At 43.7% G+C, this 22,757-nt stretch overlaps 1 protein-coding gene across 2 annotated transcripts in view; it reads left to right on the top strand.

The window, feature by feature from the left end:
• The window catches only part of Dh31-R (Diuretic hormone 31 Receptor), a 596,582-nt gene that overhangs the window by 549,251 nt on the left and 24,574 nt on the right, over window positions 1–22,757 (top strand). The window contains exon 9 of one of the 2 annotated variants that reach the window (XM_067139429.2): window positions 6,673–6,753. In XM_067139429.2, the coding sequence (XP_066995530.1) occupies window positions 6,673–6,753 (81 nt within the window). Of the gene's footprint in view, window positions 1–6,672; window positions 6,763–22,757 lie in introns of both variants that reach the window. The other variant, XM_067139428.2, reaches the window with a different exon arrangement.

Here is a 22,757-nt window from a genome sequence, read left to right as displayed (position 1 = left end):
GAGAGGGAACGGAGTTTGTTGTAGATATGGGGGAACACAGGGGAGGGTTGGCTGGGGGCGGCGGTGTGAATTGATCGATGGTTGGCGGTTTCGTGGGGGTAGGGGTGGGGAGTGGGAGGGCTCTACTCGATGGCGGCGACCATAGACTTGTGCGCCGGTACTGATGAGGTGCTGGGCGTCTTCTTTACTGGGCATCTGGAGGCGCATCATGAAAGTAGGTCCATGGCTGTTGTAAATTCTGATGGCTCTAAGTACATTGACTCCAGTTTTTCGTAGTTCTTGGATTATGTTTTGCTCGGTAACTTCTGGAGATATCCCACGTAGTACACAGCTGAAGACGGCTAGTGGGGGCGTCTGTTGTTGGTTTGCTGGTGGTGAGACTGCGGCGTCCGGCGGAAATTGCAGTGGTGGGGTGGCTGGGGTCTGCTGGGATGATGACATTACTGGGGATGGGTGGGAAGTTGTGACGGTGGTGAATATGTCTGGGGAGGGGGTACAAGTTGACGGAGTTATGGTTGTGAGGGTAGTTGTTGTTGTTGTTGTTGTGGGTAAGGTTGGTAGGGGCGATGGGGGCACCTGGATGATGGGGATGTGATAAGGGTCGGCTTTTATTTGGTTCAGGATGCATGGGGGGGTTGGCACCACTGCGTAGGTTTTATTATGGATGTTTGCTCCGGTGGTGAACAGGCGGCGTTGGGCTGCTTCTCCTTCTAGTTGGACTAACACGTGAGTAGATGGTGCTGCGGTCTGACCGTCCTGTAGTCTGAAGGCGTTGAGAACTGGAACGTCGTCTGCTTGGAGGTCTTCAAATATGTGATCTTCGGGAATGTGGAGTTCCACGCCAGGGATGAGGCAGTAGGTCATGATGAGGATAGGCGACTGCCAACTAGGCGTCTGCCTGTTTGTGTTTATAGTGGGCCGACTGAGTGAGCTATTAAAGATGATGGCCACCCAGCCGAAAAATTTCGGGCGTGTGTTATGTGTGTTCCCCTCTCCAACCAGAGCAGGTGTTCCCGTGGAGGCTTGCTTGCTTGCTTGAGAGTTTTCATTCCCCGCCCGAAGGACGGGGCGGGCCCCCTAGATCGTGTCGCGATCTCTCGGGCCAAGGGGAGCGACGATAACTGTGAGGAGCAAGGAATGAGTGAGATGGGAGGAGCGATGTGACAAATTTAAGGAGGTGGGCTACGGATATGCGAATTTTAGGGGATTTTCGCTAGGATTGAAATTTAGAGAAGATTGTGAGGATAGCATTGAAAGGTGAGGAGATGCAAGGACGTAGTGAGATTATGAAGGGAAGATATTAAGTACCGGATGAGATGGAGTGGCGGAGGTGGGTAAGGAAAGAAGCTATATGGGTGAGGAGGTGGACTGACAGATTGACTAGGTGAGAAGTTGGCTGCCTGGGGGCGGCGGGGAGAATTGTTGGTGGGTTGTCTGACAGGATTAGGGGGAGAGATGGACGGTTCTACTCGATGACGTTGGCCATATATGTAAGCTCCGTGGTCAATGAGGTGTTGAACATCTGTGGCGCTCGGGACATGGATGCGTACCATGAATGTTGGCCCTGTTGCATTCTTGATGCGGAAGACTCGACGGACTGGGATGTCTTTAGCTTGTAGTTGCTGAAATATGGTCCTTTCGGAGAGAGCCGGGTCCACTCCACGGATGACACAGCTGGACATTCTGTGAGAAGTTGTTGGTGGCTGCGAGGGCGATGATGTTGCGGAGGCTGCTGTTCTGGGTGAAGCTGGCGAAGGCGGTGCGTCGACTGTGGTATTCGTTGTTCCAGGAAATACATAGGGATGTGAAGGGAAGGGCGAAGTGAGGAGTGAAGAGGTCATTAGTGAAGGTGGGTGGCATGGGACAACTGTTGTAACAGCGATCTGTGAAGTACGGAGGGTAGATGTTGGAGTGGTCGAGGTGACAGTGGTGGTCGTGGTGGTGTAGGTGGTGGTAATGGGAGTGATGTAGAAATTTGACGAAGTCTGTAGTTGTGGTGATTTCTGTGATGGCGTAGTTGTAAGCTCGGCTGTGGTATAGGCAGTTGGCTGGGCTGACGTAGAGGACGTAGAGGACTTTTTTCATTTTGACCATATTGAAATTCAATATATTAAAAATGTTTAACAATTAATTTATTGAAAACCACCTATTCAATACTTTTAAAGTCTTTCAGTCTATAATACTATCATTATATTAAATTTTAAGCATATGGTATATGTTTCACCTGTCATTGCAGGCATCATCAGCTATAAATTCTAAACTCCAAGTCAGAGCTCTGAATGGGTGCTATACTATTCTCAAAAATTAATTATTTTTTTTTACAATTTTCACTGATGTACAAGAACATGATGGTCATATTTGGAGTGAAGTTTTGAATAGCTGGTTTACAATAAATTAATTGTTAAACATGTTTAATATAAGTGGTATGTTCCGAGCTGTCGGTGGAGAGATGGAGTGGACGAATAAGTTTGAGTGATGTCTTTAAAAGTAGGAAAGATCACAATATGAAGATAAAGTTGGAATTCAGGAGGACAAATTGGGGCAAATATTCATTTATAGGAAGGGGAGTTAGAGATTGGAATAACTTACCAAGGAAGATGTTCAATAAATTTCCAATATCTTTGTAAAATTTAAGAAAAGGCTAGGAAACAACAGATAGGGAATCTGCCACATGGGCGACTGCCCTAAATGCAGATCAGTAGTGATTGACTGATTTGATACAGATACAAAAACAATGAAGGAAATCATAAAGACATGCGTCCCACTTGACCATGTTACCGCATTACAGATGACCGAACTGCTCACATACTCTTGACCTGATTTCTAAGTATACTATGATTTTTTCATGTTTATGTTCAATATTGTGCTGTGTGTTATTGCTTTTAAGCTTATTCCACTTCATTTCTTGTTGCGACAGCATCAATGTGTGAATGACAGCACATACTGTGCTGCAAGTACACTAAGGCTCTCACAAGAAAATGACAAATATGTGAACTTGCTGGATGAGATGTAGCGAAGTAAGGCATCTGTATGAGTATTATTTCCCTGATAGTCATCTTCCAGACAAGAAAACATTCTTGTAATTACATGAACGCCTACAAGTTTCAACTTTATGTTATGAAAGGTGACAACCCAGTTAGTGCCCAAACTGTTAATTCAAGGAGCAGATTTCACCATATGTTAAATAAAATTCTGGGTACTAGCCTAGAAGCAGCTGAAAACTTCTGACTGGGCGAGTCAACCATGCGGTGAGGGGCGCGCAGCTGTGAACTTGCATCCAGGAGATAGTGGGGTGGTACCCCACTGTCGGCAGTGCTGAAGGTGGTTTTCCAATGTTCCCCATTTTCACACCAGGCAAATGCTGGGTCAGACCTTAATTAAGGCCACGTCCACTTCCTTCCCACTCCTAGGCCTTTCTTATCCTATCATTGCCATAAGACCTATCCGTGTCGGTGCGACATAAAGCAATTTGTAAGAAAATAAACTTCTGACACTTGACAGTTTGTGGAGTTTTGTGAAAGCTACTGTCTTATCTGTACCATGTTCAATGAGTACAGTAATTTAAGCACACATGGGTGCAGTCTTCTATCACAGTGAAAATAACAATTCATTTGTATGAAGATAAAACTGCACATCCGTGGTAAATTAATGCAACAAAATTTATCTTACAACTGTTGCAGTAGCACTTGCCGATTCCCCTTATATTTTTCATATTCATTGGCATGGCATGCAGAATAATGATGGTGAATATTTAACTTCTTTACATGCTGAAGCACCTTACCACAAATTCAAAAACTTTGCCTTACCCCCATACTCCACCAATAAGGATAAGATTTCTCACACAGATTTAAAAGTCGAAGTTGATGGTCTTCCCCAACTGTATTCTTCTATTTCTGCCATGGTTAATGCTCACACTTTAATATAATATCACGGCTCAGTTTAACCAGTTCCTTTGTACTGCTGCATAGACCACCACTGCACCCTTGGTTGTTTGTGGTAACACAATTCCACTGCTCTCTGTGTCACAGTTTTTCTTTCCGATTGACTCTTACATCACAACTGCAGCCTCTGCTATCCACTGCCTTAATGTTTTCAGCTGGTATGATAATCAGCTCTTTACTAGGATGCTAAAATCTTCAGACTAGAATTGAATGTACCAATTATCATTAAAATATAAAAATATTTAGTTATATTGTCACATTCTGGTCATTATAAGTAGAATTTTAAGTGGAACATATCCATCATAAGTTACACACCATTTTCCCTTTATTGAGCTTTGTTTGAAAACCTATTGTTCACCAGATACAGTTGCAGTTATTGTACTGCATATAATAGTCATCGTTAAGAGACATGTACTGTAGGCCTATTTCACTCTAAGCTGACTTGCCTTGACATAGGTTTTCCATGATTAGACAAATTTAGGAAAATCATTGGAAAATGAGCAATGAGTTTTTCCCAAAACTGTAATAATTGTTATCTAGAAAGGGAGATAAGTGTGTACGAGTTGAAATAAAAATGGGCAACTGAGAATATTAGTTTCTAAAGCGAATATATATGTTTAAATTTACTTCATTGTAGCACTATAATTTCTAATCTGATGTTGGAATATGATTTCTTGTATTGCTAAATCAGGGGTGGTCAGGCAGGCAGGAATTCTGATGTGTGTAGTTTCTGCTAGGCAGACACTGGGCGTAGAGTGGTTGCGTCACACATACTTTAGCCCGGATGCCTTTATAACCCCTGCGCTGTACAGTTCACAAAAAATAATTTCTTCTAAGGCATCGTGTTATGCAGAGTTGCTTGAACGAGAGGGGTTCAGTAGTGGCAGTTCCAACACTGAATTCCAATGTGGTGTACGAGCATAATATTTTCATTGTACGATCATAATAAATTATACATATTGTGTGAGTATTATTATGGAGAACTCGATGAGTCGACAGCAATATTTGAAAGCAAAATGTTCCAGTTCCTTTTGTTATTTATGGTGCATTTACATCAAATATCCAGTCTAGATTCTTGGCTGAGTGGTCACCATCTTGGCCTTCAGTCCCCGGGGCCCCGGAATCGAACCCAGCCGGGTTGAAGGATTAAGTTTTAAACGGTTAATACTCTTGGCTCAGGGACTTGATTCTTTCCCCGACATCCCTGCAAATAACACATAACATACAACACTACCCTCCATCATAATAACATGCAGTTTCCCATACACGGCAAATCAAATGCCACTCACCCTCTTCAGAAGGCCTGCCTTACATAGACTGCACCAGGCTAGCAAACGACAGACGAAATTTAAAAAAACATATAACAAAAATGTACGCAGTATAATTATTATTTTACTTCATTTTATGATTGTTTTCCATGCTTTACAGCAAGCAAGGAAATGTCTAGAATAATACTTCTAATAGTGTGCAGACGAAGAATTGCCTTCAGATGACTATCTGACATTTGCTATTGGTGTTCTGATTCGATTCACAAATCCTTTAGGTGGGAAAGAGTTGCTCACATAAATATATTCAGCCAAATATGCACGTTATAAATGCCTCTTTCACGTGTAGCCATGAAAGTCTATCGCGTGGAATGTGTGAACAAGAATTATGTCATTCTTCAGCATGAAACTCTCCTTAATGGCACCATCATATTGAAAATCTATTACTTCTAACTGCACCTCTGAAGATTCAGTTGTGACATCAACTGAAAATGGTAAAATATATATCAAAATCAGGGTGAAGGAACTACATCTCCTCGAATCTTTCCTTCAAAGTTTTTTAAATTTATGAGAGATTTAATGAACTGAAAACATATGAAATTATACCACTATAACTTTGTCCAGAGCTCACATTTCATTTTCATTGCATGAAGTTTAGTAAATATCTGTCTGTTAGGTCATCAGCCCAGAGGCTGGTTGGATCCTCATATAGCACCACCAAGGTACCGTTATAAGGAAACCCCAAAAACCAATGGCAGCACCAAAATGAGGTGTACTAGGCAAGATGAGGAGGGAGGTATTTTGCCATTGCTTTCCTCACTGGCTCAGAAAGTACTATTGCAGCACGACTGACCCTATGAGCAGCACCTTTCATAACACTCAGATGCATTAGTCATGCTCTGAACGTCATTACTCAGCACTACCCATACCCCAGCAACTTCCATATTGTCACAGCCATGGATGTTGACTGGCACTTCGATGGCAGCTACACTTTACTCTGGCCTGTGCCAAGAGATGGATGCAAAAGTACTGTATCCATCAAGAAATGACAGCAGGCAGTTAGTAAATATATCTGCAATTAATTGCCATTTTGCCAATAAAGAAACCTTAAAAGCATTCATATGACTTGTTATGTCAGTAAGAAATACCATCCAAACAACCCATTCAATGCTCGATAACTTTGGAAATGTTTAAGTGTTGTACTCTTACTTATAATGCATCCATGACTGTGTACACCCGTTTCTATACCGTGCGCCCACTAGATGAAGTGTCTGGCATGACCACCTCCTCTGTGCTAGATTTATGGATCAATAAATAATACGAGCATGTATCACAAACACTAGTTTTATTAGTATAGGAAACAAAAAATGTATCTCCAGGAAGATAATGGAGGATGATATAAGCTATTCATTACTGATTAGAAAATCTATGAAAATATAAGTGTCATGAGTGTCATTATGTTTCAGGTGATTGCTCAAGTGCGGCGAAGGTGGCAGCATCTCATGTTCCGGCCCAGAGCAAATTCGTGCACGGCTACCACGGTCTCGGTACGTCAGGTTAGGTTAGGTTAATTTTCTCTCTGTGTCGTGACGCACTTGATGACACATGCAGTGCATGTTGCATGCTATCCCTTCACTACCCACTCAAGCACTAAATGTTTATCCACTTCAATAACATCCTCCTATCTCACTTATGTGTAAGGTCGCATTTGCATAATCCCCACCAACAAGGGCAGCGCTTGTGTATCTTTTGTACAAAAGGCATTTCAAAATTTGTTATACGATATTTCTGAATAATTATGTTAGAAAATTGTTTGGTGAAGTAACGGATAGCAATCATTTGACCGTCACCACTTTTCTTTCACACTGTGGTCGCTCATGGCTGATAAAACAGGCATGAGGGAGTTTTTAAAAAGTAACTATGATCGCTGGAAAATGGTAAATAAAAATGTAAACAGACTCTGGGGCGGGTTTAAAGCAATTGTTGAGGAAAGTGAAAATACGTTTGTACCTTTAAAGGTGGTAAGGAATGGTAAGGATCCACTGTATTATAACAGAGAAGTAAAGAGACTAAGAAGGAGGTGCAGGTTGGAAAGAAATAGAATTAGAAATGGTTATAGAAGTAAGAAGAAATTGAAGGAACTTACTCAGAAATTGAATCTAGCAAAGAAGTCAGCTAAGGATAACATGATGGCAAGCATAATTGGTGGTCATACAATTTTAGTGAAAAATGGAAGGGTATATATAGGTACTTTAAGGCAGAAACAGGTTCAAAGAAGGACATTCCAGGGATCATTAATGAACAAGGGGATTGTGTATGCGAGGATATTCAAAAGGCAGAAGTATTCAGTCAGCAGTATGTAAAGATTGTTGGTTACAAGGATAATGTCCAGATAGGAGAGGTGAGTAATACGGTACTAAAGAAGTATTAAAATTTACCTATGATAACAATGACATTTAGAGTAAGATACAAAAGTTGAAAACTAGAAAAGCAGCTGGAATTGATAAGATTTCTGAGGATATACTAAAGGCACTGCGTTGGGATATAGTACCATATCTGAAATATTTGATTATTGTTTGGTTGAAGGAGCTGTACCAAATGAATGGAGAGTTGCTATAGTAGCCCCTGTGTATAAATGAAAGGGTGATAGACATAAAGCTGAAAATTACAGACCAGTCAGTTTGACATGTATTGCATGTAAGCTTTGGGAAAGCATTCTTTCTGATTATATTAAACATGTTTGAGAAGGAGCTGTACCAAATGAATGGAGAGTTGCTATAGTAGCCCCTGTGTATAAATGAAAGGGTGATAGACATAAAGCTGAAAATTACAGACCAGTCAGTTTGACATGTATTGCATGTAAGCTTTGGGAAAGCATTCTTTCTGATTATATTAAACATGTTTGAGAAGGGGTTTGACAGAAGGCAGTTTGGGTTTAGGAGAGTTTATTCCAATGAAGCCAAATGTACTTCATTGCGATTCACCTACCTAAGGCATTTGATAGGGTAGATCATGGAAGACTACTGGCAAAAATGAGTACTATTGGACTAGAAAAAAGAGTGATGGAATGGGTGGCTATATTTCTAGAAAATAGAACTCAGAGAATTAGCGTAGGCGAAGCTTTATCTGACCCTATAATAATTAAGAGGGGAATCCCTCAAGGCAGTATTATTGGACCTTTACGTTTTCTAACATATATCAATGACATGTGTAAAGAAGTGGAATCAGAGATAAGGCTGTTTGCAGATGATGTTATTCTGTACAGAGTAATAAATAAGTTAAAAGATTGTGAGCGGCTGCAGGGTGACCTCGATAGTGTTGTGAGATGGACGGTGGGCAATTGTATGATTATAAATGGTGTTAAAAGTCAGGTTGTGAGTTTCACAAATAGGAAAAGTCCTCGCAGTTTTAATTACTGTGTTGATGGAGTGAAAGTTCCTTTTGTGTATCATTGTATGTACCTTTAATATAAAAAAAAACCTTCGTTGGGGTAACCACATAAATATGATTGTAAATAAAAGGTACAGATCCCTGCACATGGTTATGAGGGTATATAGGGGTTGTTGTAAGGATGTAAAGGAGAGGGCGTATAAGTCTCTGGTAAGACCCCAACTAGAGTATGGTTCCAGTGTATGTGACCCTCACCAGGATTACTTGATTCACAAAATGGAAAAATAAAAAAAAAAGCAGCTCGATTTGTTCTGGGTGATTTCTGACAAAAGAGTAGCGTTGCAAAAATGTTGCAAAGTTTGGGCTGGGAAGACTTGGGAGAAAGGAGACGAGCTGCTCGACTAAGTGGTATGTGGAGATTCTAAATTCCCGTGGAAGGAACTAGATATCTTTTCACCAGACCTAAAACGAAATGCTGGTTAATAGAGCAAACGCCTGAAAAGCCATACATCTAATTTTTGATCTGATAAGTGGTATCTCAGTGGAGAGATGACGTGGGAGGACATCAGTAGACGAATAAGTTTGAGTGGTGTCTTTAAAAGTAGGAAAGATCACAATATGAAGATAAAGTTGGAATTCAAGAGGACAAATTGGGGCAAATATTCATTTATAGGAAGGGGAGTTAGGGATTGGAATAACTTACGAAGGGAATTGTTCAATAATTTTCCAATTTATTTGTGATCATTTAAGAAAAGGCTAGGAAAGTAACAGATAAGGTATGTGCCACCTGGGCGAGTGCCCTAAATGCCTATTAGTACCGATTGATTGACTATGGTCATGGAGTGCACGTCGCCATTCTCTTTTGGTTCTCTTACTACTCCGCTGCTCTGTGCACTCATAAGTGTGTACTCCATAATTACCGTTGCTACTGCAAGTGTGGGTTCATGATCCTTGCTCACAATGCTTTATTTTCTTTCGAAGGTTAAATAAATTCTAGTTTGGTTTCTTCCCTTTTGTGATCTTACAGAATGTAAAGCAAGGACAGGCAAACATAACACACTGCAGAGAATGCATGGTGACACTGCATCTTTTCTCTTCAGTTACGAAAATTAATAAATTGAGGGTATGGGAAAATAACACAGACAACAATCTCCGAAGACATTTGCGTATGTCTGTAAGTAGAAATATTGTCCAAAACTGTATTTTTACTTATTTATTTTTAGCTTTCACTCCTTACATTGAAAGGATAAGGCGGGCCATATAGAGGGTGATGCCCTCTTTCTAGCCAGAAGATGTGTAATGGTAATATGAAGTGCTTTGAAGGGTGAGAAGGGATCGACTGTGTCCTATAAAAAGACCTATCCCAGCATTTGCCTGAAAGTGAGAATGGGACACAATAGAAAGCCGTTCTCAGTACAGCAGATGGTGGGTCCAGCCCACTCGCCTCCCGAATACAGAGCTCAGCCCTCCCTCAAACTGCACTGCTTGGTGATTTTTTGTCTTGAACTTATAATAGCTAAATAAACTGGCCTTTGTGTAACAAAGTTACAGTGTAGTACTTTTTCATTTTTAATGGATCTTCACAGCATTGCTTTCACATTTAATTATGAAAGCCTGGTAGGAAAATGTAAACATGACAGAGAAAGAAGAGCCACTATCGGAAGTTGTGAGAGAGAGTACAGTGGCAGAGCAGGATAGCTGTTGGCTCGGGCTACAGCAATATAGGAAAGGAAGACAACTATGTTGAAGAAGTGTGCAGGGCAATGATAACCGACCTGCCCAAGAGAGTGGAAGCCCTACAATAGTGAAAGATTCCTGTCCAACCATGATGTAAATAGTGGAAACCTAGCGTTCAACCCAAATTTATGGTGGGGAGGGAACATTTCCTTTGTCCTATCTTCAATGGAGTTTGCTTAAAGAAATATATAGCATGGAGCAGGCACACTTCCAACTTTGATGTTTCCACGTATAGGCAAACTGAAATAGGAGCCACTGTTTAACTCTTCCAGTAGGGTATATAAAACCGTGCATTCTGGAGAACTATTCGCCTGCCACTACTCTGGGAAAGTTTATAGGTTTGTGGCATTTTAACCTGCAACAATATAAATGTCAAGTTTCCTGCATGGTATATTTTCCATTACTGCTGTTAGAAGAATCAAGACGATTTCAAAATAATGGCTACACTGCACCAAGAAGTCGATCGCATCAACCAAAGAGAACAAGCAGAGTGACAAGAAGCAGTGCAGTACTGGGGGGGGGGGGGAGATAGTGGGAGAGGTTTTCCGTGGTAGGTACCAAACAAAAAAGAACATATTACCGTTCGATAGTTTTAGACAAACAACTGTATTGGAACAGTAAAATTTTGGCAGAATACACGCTGATTAACATAGAAGCAAAATAGGTCTGAAACAAACCCTGGACATAAATCACCAAAGAAATACCCAAGCTTCCCTTAACAGGAAGAAAGTAATAGGAAACTACCACACAATATTGTTTACATTTTCACAAAAACATTTCATACATCATGACCTCAGGACAATATTATTTGCTGTAGATTTCACCTATACAAGGGAACTACTACACAGGATTGTTACAATTATTTTAAAAGAAGGGGTTCATACATAATCATCTCAGATGATTTTCTTCCTAGGGATTTTGATATAAAACTTTTGAAAAAGCAACTGTCCTTTTTCTATGATGATTATAATATTTGGCCACAATTACAAATCAAACACCTCCAGGGCGTTTTTATAAAAACCTAATGATCCTAGTGAAAGAGAAAGAGGAGGGAAAGGAGGAGGATCGAAACGACAACGACATGGTAGGAAGAAAAAGGAACTCCGAGTGTGTGATACAGGAGAAAGCTCATCCACCAATTAATGTCCAAATTTCAAAGCTTGAGAAAATTCTGTTGGCTATGTCCACCCTCAGTCCACATCAATTAATTTGCAGAACGTAATTAAAAAGTAATTTTGATAAGTAGAAAGTAGTAAGAATTTAGGCGCAAACCAAGGCCTTTGAATATCAAGAATGTACTAACACCCAACACGCCTGAATGGCTAAGTTAAAGTTTTCCAACAATCTGCATGTAAAGTGTTTTAGCTCAGCCAAATCCGACAATATAAAGTTTTCCAGCTGGACGGGAATGGAAACCGCATCACACGGTAAGCCGAGCGAGGTCAGTGGCCCCTCCACAAACACACACTTTACACAAGTAGATGCCAGTCTGCCTAAGACTTTTTCTTTTTTTTCGGGGGGCCCCCGAAGCCCGCTCCCCCCGCATGACCATCGACTCAATCTACATGGCCTCCGACATGCTATTAATTTCTAAGAAGAAAGAGATAGCAGGGGAAGAGTGGGAATTGATACAAGGAGTATCTGCCGGTTTCCGAGTCAGACTCACTACCACGGCAAAGATTGTATTGGTTGGATAGTGTTAAGGTGTGGTATTGAAGGGTCAGGGAAAAACCACATAGGCAGAAAGAGAAATAGCCTACATGTTCAACCTAACATCTTGTGATAGCACATACAAGGATGTGGGCTGGAAAGGTAGTGGTAGTGTTAGTTGAGAAGAGGTATCATGCACCAGCCATGATCCATCGTCTCGCCGTTCCTTCTGCCAGGGGATCAGTCCATCTGGGCACTGCCGTGACTAGCGCGGGCCTTGCCGGCTGCGGAGCCATGCATCGAGTACCACTAGGGCCCGCCGCACAGCACCACCTCCTTGGGGTCCCTAGTACCGAGTCTCCGATCCCGGAGAATGAGGCCAAGCCCGCCAAGTCAGGGGACTCCTGGAAGGGGGTGGGTCATGACGCCGAGCCTACTTTCTCTCTGCCTGCGCCATGGCCCGGTAGACTGAGACTGAGCAACTGCGATGGGAGGCCGCACACCGGTGCCTCCTTAAACGTTGCGCAGGCCGTGTAGTGGTGATCACCCCCACTACGGTTGCACTTCACTTGGAGCCCACACCTCTCCTGCCGGTGGCCCCACCTCAGACAGCAGAAACACTGCAAGAGGTGCTGAGGGGGACGTTTCAATCTCACCTGACCGCCGCTACCCGATGAGGTCCTCTCCTGATTTGCTCCTCGGTTGACTACTGTCCTGAGAGCAGTCCTGGGTTGCGGCTGGGCGGCCCTCTCCTGGTGGGACGGCGTCTTCTTCCTTCTGGTACTGGGGCGGCGTCTTCTTCTTCTTCCCGGGGATCTCTTCTCAGCAGGGGAAGAGGCCTCTTCCTGGTGGCCCTCCTCCCTGCCTGGCGACCCCAGGGTAGCGGGCGGTTCCGCTGCGTCGCCGTCTTCTTCCTACTCCTGGCTGTCGGCGGTGGCGTCGGTCGGTGCTAACACTCGACTGCGTTCCCTGTCCTGTGGGGCGCGGATCGAGGTCTGCAGCTCGACAGACATGCTGTCAGGCTGGGCCTGGACAGCAGCTTCAGAACGCCAGGGGGCGTCCTTTTCCACTGCTACGCTGCCATTCACCGTCACGGGCGCTTTCCTGGTTTGCGCCCGGGTTACGGGCCCTTGCTGGTAGGCCTGCGTCTGTGTCCACTTCGCCCTGGCAGGTGGTCGACGATCCTGGCTGGTGGTCTTGTTTGTCTGCGTGTAAGTTACTTCGTAAATTACAGCGGTCCAACTGGGTTCGCGCCGTCGCGGCGCTTTGGAGCGCCGCCATCGTCGTCGGTCCTCGCCTCCGTCTGCGTGGCTGCCTCCTGGTAGCCTGAGGCGTCCAGGTGCTGCCTGAGTCCTGGTAGCCGGACAACCTGAAAATAGGTTGACGCCAGCTTCTCGTAGATCATGAAGCGGTCCGCGTCCCTAAGGCGGATGATGACCGCCCAGCCAGGGAACACCTCGCCAATGAGCTCCATGATCGACTCCTGTCCGCGATCGTAGTTAGAACATCGAGTATGCGGAGCGTCTCCCGGTAGGTCTCCTGGCCCCACCGGCAGTACACCATCAGCGCCGGGAGTCAAACATCTGGGGCGGGGACGACCTCCGAGCTCAGCACCTCTTGAAGTCCCTCGATGGCTCCCTCGCAGTCGCAGTTCGCCGGTCTCTCCGGCATGAATGGCTTATCCATCCTGGTCCTCCTGAAATAAAATCCTGAAAGAGAAAAGCGAGCACTGAGAAGTGCTCAGCTTAGAAAAATGCTCCTTAGGAAAAGTACTAATAAGTACAGTTGCCTGGCTTGCACTTAAAGAGGTACAGTTCGCCTGGCGAGGAGAGGGACAGTGGAGCGAGAGACACGCACGTGTTCCCGCTAGCACAGTCAAGCTCGTCCTTATGAACCTGCCTAAGACGGTGCAGGTGAAACTTTTTTTCTCGTTTTCATTCCCCGCCTGAAGGGTGAGGTGGGCCCCTTAGAGCGTGACGCGCTCGCTCGGGCCAAGGGAAGCGAAGAGAACTGTGTGGAACAAGGAATGAGTGAGACGGGAAGAGCGATGTGACAAATTTAATGAGGTGGGCTATGGATATGCGAATTTTAGGGGATTGTTGCAAAGGTGAAGTAAATAGAGAAGGAGATGCGGGGAGGCGTCCTCTTGGCTAAGGGGGTGTAAAGATAGTATGAGCTTTATTTACAATAAGATACAATGGTACAACATATGAGAGAATAGAGTCATGATTTAGAGTGTAAGCAGTAGGGCACAGTCTGGGCTACTGAGATGAGACAAGGAAAAGTTTATGTTGATTTGGAGGTGGGAGGTGAAGGGCGAGGATGTGAAAGAGGGAAGAGAAGTTAAACAGAGAAGTGAGTAAGAAATGGAAGAGGGGAGATGGTGAGGTAAAGATGTTGGGCGGACGAGAGGTTTGGCAAGGAGTGGGCCGGGGACGACGACGGGGCGTGGTAGGGCGGTTAGAAGGTTGGGGAGGAGAGCGAGACGGTTCTACGTGATGGTATCGGCCGTGAAGATGTAGTTCAGTGGCGATGAGGTGTTGTGCATCCGCAGGGGTCGGTAGGTGAAGGCGCACGAGGCGTGAAGGTCCAGAGGCGTGATAGATGCGGGAGACCCGTCGAAGAGGCGTGCCTGCCATATGGAGTTCCTGGGCATTGTCTTCGTCGTGCAGGAGTGGATCCACGCCACGGATGACGCAAGTGCAGTCCGTTGATGGTGGTTGTGACGAGAGACGTGCCGTGTCTGCTGCCGGTGAGGGTAGAGATGTGGGTTGTTGAAGAGGGTGGGCGGGTTTGGGAGGAGTGGGGAGAGTAGCGGTCATTAGAGGGGTTGAATGGGATGTAACCAGAGTAGTGGTAGGGGTTGTGAAGAAAGAGTGGGGTGTTGGGGAGGTGGTGGTGATGGTGATGGTAGTAGTGGTGGTGCATGGGAAGGACGAACGTCGTGTCGTGGGAATGTATGGAGGCGGGGGGATGTATGAAGGTGGCGTGCAGGCGGCAGTCGAAGCAGCGGTGGCAGATGAAGTGAAGTGGAGCTCGGTGAGAAGACGTCCGGGAGAAGTGACCACTCTATGGAGACGAAAACAGATGTATGCACCAGTATGAAGAAGGCGATCACGTGCAGCTGGTGTGTTGCAGTAGAGAAGAACAGAAGATACTGGGTCGAGTCCGTCATATAGCCGGATAGCATGGTAAACTCCAGTCGTGAGGAGATCGGAGAGGATTGAGTCTATGGAAATTGCAGTGTCGACATCCAGGACGAGGCAGGTGGATATTTGGGGGCGTCCGACTTCCATCGTGGTGTCAGCCGATTTGCTTTTTTTGTGTCGGCTAGGTGCGAAATTAAAGCTGTGTCGTCACCCGGCCGAATCAAAAACACAGGATGAGGTGCAGGAGTAAGTAGTCCGCTTTCAGAGAGGTGAGCGGCGTGCCTAAGACGGGCGAGGCAGTCCAATATATACACGCCCGGAAGCGAAGGCCAGTCTATTCTAGAAGGTTTAAGTGACGTGGCAGATGACGTAGGTGGTGTTAAGCAGACACAGGACGACAGTCAGTATGTTGAGAGTAGTGATGGGCTAGTGACGGAATCGAGTAGAATCGAGTAATGTGCTCTTAGAATCGGTATACTCGACTCCAGACTCGAGTCCAAGCATACTAGTGTCGCTATCTGTGGACGTGTCATAGAACTAGAATCTATTGTACTGGAGTGCACGGCATTCAGGGTCACCCACATAATATTTTTGTGATATCGATTGCAATATGTTTGCTGCTGATGATTGGTTTTGTTGAGTCATCAGCCGTCAATAATTTGATTGTTACGATAATAATTATTATTATCATAGGCAAATAATTTATGACTTAGTGTACTAACAAACTTTCAACTTGAAATATAGACAAGTAGGACCAAAAATGTGCGTGGGATGGGGACAGTTTCCACACTGTGTACCCCCTTTTTCTAATGTCGATAACGGCAGCGTTCTATTATTATTATTATTATTATTATTATTATTATTATTATTATTATTATTATTATTATTATTATTATTGTGCAGCCTGGAAGTAGCCATGGTGTTTGAACTTCTGTTTTAACTTAAAGTATAATATTACATACTGTATGTTGCATACAGCTTTATTGGGAACAATTTCAGAGACTTCAAAGTACTCCCATACAGCCGATCTCTTCCTACTTGACATTGTTAATGTTTACAGAACTGCTTACATCCCGCCGCTATTCTTGGACCTTCGCTCAACTTCTAAAGACAACACTCCGTTTTCTTCCTTTGCACAGTCATGTGTTGCAATGATAAACGTCAAAACGGAGGGTGTATTTTATTCATTGCGTTCCATCAGCTGTTTAGCTAGAACAGAATGACGTTCTGTCTGATGCTTTGCTGCGTGTAGATACATCACATTCTGGACGCCTAATCTTAATACCCTATATTATATCTGTCGAAAGTATGATGTAGGTACAAACTATTCACCTGTCTCCTCGGAGGATTGTAGGCTTTGGCGCAGTTAGCAATAGGCTATGGTTACAACATACATACCGTGATATTGAGTTTAAACAATAATAATAATAATAATAATAATAATAATAATAATAATAATAATAATAATAATAATAATAATGGGAGCCTCCGTGGCTCAGATGGCAGCGCGTCGGCCTCTCACCGCTGGATACCGTGGTTCAAATCCCGGTGACTCCATGTGAGATTTGTGCTGGAAAATGCGGAGGCGGGACAGGTTTTTCTCCGGGTACTCCGGGTTTCCCTGTCATCTTTCATTCCAGCAACGGGCTGTACCTTGATTGGGGCCACGGCCGCTTCCTTCCCACTCCCAGCCCTTTCCTGTCCCATCGTCGCCATAAGACCTATCTGTGTCGGTGCGACTTAAAGCAAGTAGCAAAAAAAAAACATTCCAGCAACACTCTCCATTATCATTTCATAGCATCTATCAGTCATTAATAAATCACCTTGGGAGTGGCGACCCCATTGTAATAATAGCCTATAGATATTTCATTCATTCCATCCCTGATCCGGTCAATGACTGGAAAACAGGTTGTAGGTTTTTTAAATAATAATAATAATAATAATAATAATAATAATAATAATAATAATCATTGATACCGTGGTTTGGTGGATTAGCAGAGGTGAAAGAATTAAAGAAGGAATTAAAATTGCATTAAAGGTTATATTTTCGAAAATAGCAAAACTTAACAATTTTCACATAGAATTTCAAAATTTAACAAATAACAACAAGTCAACAAATAACCGACAATCAGGTACAAGACCAGGAAAGCCAAGATTTAGAGACAAATTCACAATCTGGGCTTCAAGCCCCAATTTTTTACAATTTCTGAGCTCTCAGCTCACAACCACATATTTACCAAAGGGCAGAAAACCCCTAATAACCTGGAGCACTTGCTCCCACCTAGCAATGTCAGGCCTCCTAGAGGCACAAATCCAAATACTTAAAAGAGCTGACCCGCTTTCAGTTTTCCAAGCCTATTAAAGGCAATACCAGGCTTTACACTAAATTGCCATCAAGGCACAACTTACACAAAATGAAACGGGGGTATCTTGTACCCAACCTACTGGGCCTTAGTAAAAATATAATAGGTTAAGTAAATGGCCCAAAATGCAAAATGAATGGAGGCGTGAACTTGCACTACTACATGAAACTTTTTAAAAACTACGAGGCACTAGGCCGATGAAACAGGGGCTAGTCCCAAACTATGGAGGTGACTCGTATAAGAAAATGTTAAGACATTACAGAAAGGAAGGAAACCAGTTACAAAACGTAGTCACCTCCAATCAATATGAAGGGGAGCTCGAGAGGGTAAAGCACTCTCTATCCCCGAATTGCATTTACAGATTTAATGAAGTTTTTACATCAAACGGAAAAAAATACATGTCGGAAAGATAGTATACATTGCAAAGGGATTCGGACCTTTCCCGAGGGTTAAACTGTTGAGCTAGCAAAAAATAAAGATGTTAAAGGGCCATTACCTTATTGAAGAGCTGCCGCCTGATGAAAGAGGCGCTTTCTGCCTCCTGCTACATGTCCATACATTAGGTTAAATGTTGATGAAGTGGCCGAGAGACAAGAAAATCAGCAGTTTTTATACCCTCGGGGAAAATTCGAGACCTTTCATGAATAAAACAGCCACACCCACTCGATTTTATTGGTCAGTGTAGACAGTACACTCAAAATCGAAGAAGAAAGACGTGATTGGTCAAAAATTAATTACAGAAATTCTGGATTGGCTCAATTCAAAACTGGCGGAAAGAAAATATTAATATTGCCAACCCGCAAATGAATGAACGAAATTTAGTAAAGAGAAAACTTATGGATACAAAATTTCTTCAAAAAAGTTCCTTCATTTCGCACCAGGGTGCATGATCATAGTTTTTTAGTAGAGACATCTATAAGAGAATGTCCACACTCCTTGATCAAATGGAAAACAAAACAAGTTGAAATCCACACAGTATTGACAACTTCGTAATCACAAAATTTACGGTAGTGACATATTCTGAGAAACTTATGAGTTGATCCAGTTTTTAAAGTTCAGAGTTTCTCCTGAAAAGGAGGATTTATTGGCGCAAGATTTAACACTGCGGCGTAGGGGTGTACCGCCCGGTATAGACCTCCCTCCCCCCCACCAATGTCCTTCCAAGGGGTGACACAGAAGAAGGTTTTTTTTTCTTTTACAAAAATTAATCATCAGTTGAAGAAAATTTCTACTTCCTTGTAAATAGATTGGTGGAAGAACAAGGAAGAAACATTAATAGTTGAAGAGAAATTGGCCAAGTCTATTAACGTTGATTGGCAGAAGAATTTTTACCAAAAAATAATTTCAAAGTTTTTTGGGGGGATAACTAGATAAACCCCAGATTTAGAGTGTCTTTGTTGCCGTAGAATGCCAACTACATGATGAAAATTTCGACGGCAAGACCAGCCGCCGCTGCCGATGTCCAGTCGAGGTCCCCCGGACCCCTCAAGTACCCTGAGATACCTCTCTCCCGCTACTATGAGAGGGGTAGTCGTGGTGAAGGACGCCGCAGATGCGAAGTTTATTTACAGTCCCCAGATAAGCTGGCGGTTGGTGCGTCGCACATTAGCATTTGCCGGGAGATGGACTCCGGCGCGCCGTACACAGGAAGACATCACGGGAGTGGAGTGGGCCCTTCCCCACTTCGGTGGCTGTACTATGACGAACGGCTGCGGGGCACTGAAACAGTCAGATATCGGCGGCAGAATTTGTTGGTGACTTCTTATTTTAGGGTACGATCTTTTTGGTGAGGCTGATGGGCCAGCGGCGTGGAAAATTATAGCCACTGGTATGGTTTACCAGGAGACGGGAGCTTGGTAGTGGCCGCAAGGGAAAGGACAGCAGAATAACCAGAGGGGAGGATCGTATATCAAATACCTATTTCTATAACAATTAAAATAAATTGGGGAAGAAGGCCTCTAAAACAAAATATAAACTTCACACGGTTGCAAAACGTAGATAGCTACATTAACAATGACATTACACAGGTTTCACCTGAGACAGGTGTACCCTAAAGATCCTCTCGGTGGCTGGATTGCTCACCAATAATGTAACAGGAGTCAGGAAATCCAAAATGATGCACGGCCCATGAAATCTGGGGACAAGCTTGCCCGCGGGAACAAAGTTCTTAACCATAACTTGATCTCCTACTTTTAAATTGGTGGGCCTCCGTCCACGATCATATTTTTCCCTAACCATTTCATGGGAAACTTTAAAATTGGCCTTAGCCTTCTTCCGAAGATCTCTAATATTATCGGGATCTATTGCCTCAGGTAGAATATCACTAAGAGACCAAAGGTTAGAGAGCGGCGTGTTGGGTACGAACTTAAACATCAGCGAAGTTGGAGTGAACTTATGAGATTCATGAACCGCCAAATTCAAAGCGAAGGCCAACCAATGCAGGGAAGTATCCCACCTAGAATGATCATCATGATGATAGGCAATTAGAGCCGACCTCAGATTACGATTGACCCGTTCAGCCAGAGATGGTTGAGGATAGTATGCAGAGGTAGTTACATGATAGATGGACAGATCAAAACAGAATTTACGGAAGAGATTGGAAGTGAAAGCTTTAGCATTGTCAGAAAGAATACATTGACATTGACCAAAAGAAGCAAAGGTGGAATTTAAACAAGAAATGGTGGACTGAGCGGTAGCCAGCTTAGTCGGAAATAGCCAGGAAAATCTTGTGAAACCATCTACGCACACAAGGATGAATTTATTAGCATTCCCCTTTGATTGGAGGAAGGGTCCTACGTAGTCGATATAGAGGCGTTCCATGGGGCGCGACGCTTGATGAGAAGACAATAGCCCTTGCTTTGTGGACATGGTAGGTTTACTAAGCCAACAAGATTTACAAGCCTTTACCAATTCTTGAATTTCACCGTCCATACCTTTCCAAATGAACATTTCTCGGATCTTTTCTCGGGTTATGAAGATGCCTAAATGCCCCCCTAAAGGTGCCTCATGGTAGTACTTGAAGATCATAGGTACAACAACAGCTGGAAACACAACTTTCATCTTCTGATCATGCTTTGACGGGCAACATAAAACCCCATTCCGCAACACATAAGGGACGACATGTTCCCCAGAAGAAAGGGCTCCCATAACAGGGGCCAGCGTCGGATCTTCACGTTGATATTTTTCAATATCCCTAACAACATGGGAGCATCAGTTAGAATGGCATTTACACCAGGAGGTATGGACTCGGGAAGTGAAGAACTATCTTCCTGTTCGGCGGTCTCTACATCAGTAGAAAACATACGGGCTATGCGACCAGTACGACGCGGCCTAGCTAAGACCCAGCTTAAAGCTTGGTTATCCGTTTCCAAGTCGAACTTGACGTGTTCCAGATAGAGGCGGAACTTCTCTAGCGCAAGTAAGACTGCCAAACCCTCAAGTTCATAGATGGAATTCTTAGCTTCTTAAGCCGATAATGTCCTAGATGTATAGGCGATGGGTCGCCTCCCTAGTTCAGTCTCTTGAAGAAGGTCTGCAGCCACCGCCGACGACGCGTCGGTTTGGACGATGAATATCTTCGAGAAATTAGGCATAGCAAGGACAGGGGCGTTACAATGCGCTAATTTCAGGTCTTCGAAAGCGGCTTGTTGAGAAGGCCCCTATTCAAATTTGACGCCTTTCCTACGAAGTAAGTTCAAGGGCGCCGCTCTGTTAGCGAAGTTAGGAATAAATTTCCTGAAGAAATTCACCATGCCAATGAATCTGGCAATACATTTGATGTCCTTGGGAGGTTTGAAATCACGGATGGCCTGTGTTCTAGAATGATCGACTGCGACCCCATCGGGCGACACAATATGCCCTATAAATGACATGGAAGGCTTAGCAAAAGCACAGTTCACAGTTAACCCTGTCTTACGAAGGCGATTAAGGACCTCTTTCAGATGACCTAGATGTTCTTCAAAGGTCGCAGAAAATACGACGACATCATCCAGATAATGGTATAAGTACGCGAATTTGGTGTCGGAGAAGACCCTATCTAGCAGTCTCGTAAGGACAGCTGCTCCCGTGGGGAGCCCGAAAGGCACGCGGTTGTACTCATACAAGTTCCAATCCGTGGCAAAAGCTGTAAGATGTTTGAATTCTTCAGCTAGAGGGATCTGGTTATACGCCTGATTAAAGGTCTAAGATGGTGAAAAACTTAGCTTTGCGAAACCATGAAAAACAATTGTGAAGGTCGGGAAGGGGCACAGATTGTAACACCACCTTCCGATTTAAAGCCCTATAGTCAATCACAGGCCTGAAGCCACCTCGGGGTTTCGGAACTAAAAAAATAGGCGATGAATATGCCGACATAGACTGCCGAATTATACTATCTTTCAGCATTTGATCGATGATCTCCTTGAGAGCCTTCATTTTTGGTGGAGATAACCTATAGGGTGGGAACCTAACGGGGATCGAATTCGTAACCTCAATCTTGTATTCGATAAGGTCAGTGACACCAAGAGTATCGGACAAAACATCTGGAAATGACTGACACAGCTTACGAATACTCTCAGCCTGCTCCTCAGGTAGATGTCTAAGGTCTAAGGTCTCATCCTGGGTAGGCGAAACAGATGTACACGACACAGAATTACATTTTAATAAGGTGATTTTGAAATTACTAGCAAATTTGAAAGTGCACGACTTGCTCTGAATGTCGAGCACAAGACCAGTGTGAGACATGATGTCTGCTCCTAATATAATGGGGCAAGACAAATGCTTAGCCACAAACAATTTTACTTTCCAAGTAAATTTAGTAATTCTAATTTTGGCAAAGATAAAACCTAAAATTTCTAATGGAGAAGTGTTAGCCGAAACGCATTGAACCGAAGACGGACAATAATCAGAAAACTTACAGGCAGACTTTAATTTAGAGTACCATTCAGCTGAAATAATGGAACACACACTCCCAGAATCTACTAGAGCAGTATTCAACTCAATTTTGAGAAATGGTACAAGCGCGGGGGTATCCGCCGCAATCCTAAGACATTCTTTAGGGCACTCCAAGGTGGGGTTGGAAGCGTCTCTACCATGTTCCGCGCCTGCGATTTCGGATGGTTTACTTGAGGCTGAGCCTTGAAAAGATGAATTTGCCGACTCAGCCGAAGCCACTAGTCATTTCTGATTATTTGCGTTGGTGGAAGTTGCACCAGAAGTTGAGCAGGAGGGGGTGCTATTAGTATTAGGGCAATTCTTGGCTATATGGGAAAACGAGCCGCATTT

The sequence above is a fragment of the Anabrus simplex genome, chromosome 2, assembly GCF_040414725.1.
Source record: "Anabrus simplex isolate iqAnaSimp1 chromosome 2, ASM4041472v1, whole genome shotgun sequence".
Classification (NCBI taxonomy): domain Eukaryota; kingdom Metazoa; phylum Arthropoda; class Insecta; order Orthoptera; family Tettigoniidae; genus Anabrus; species Anabrus simplex.
This window is presented reverse-complemented; position numbering and strand designations above follow the sequence as displayed.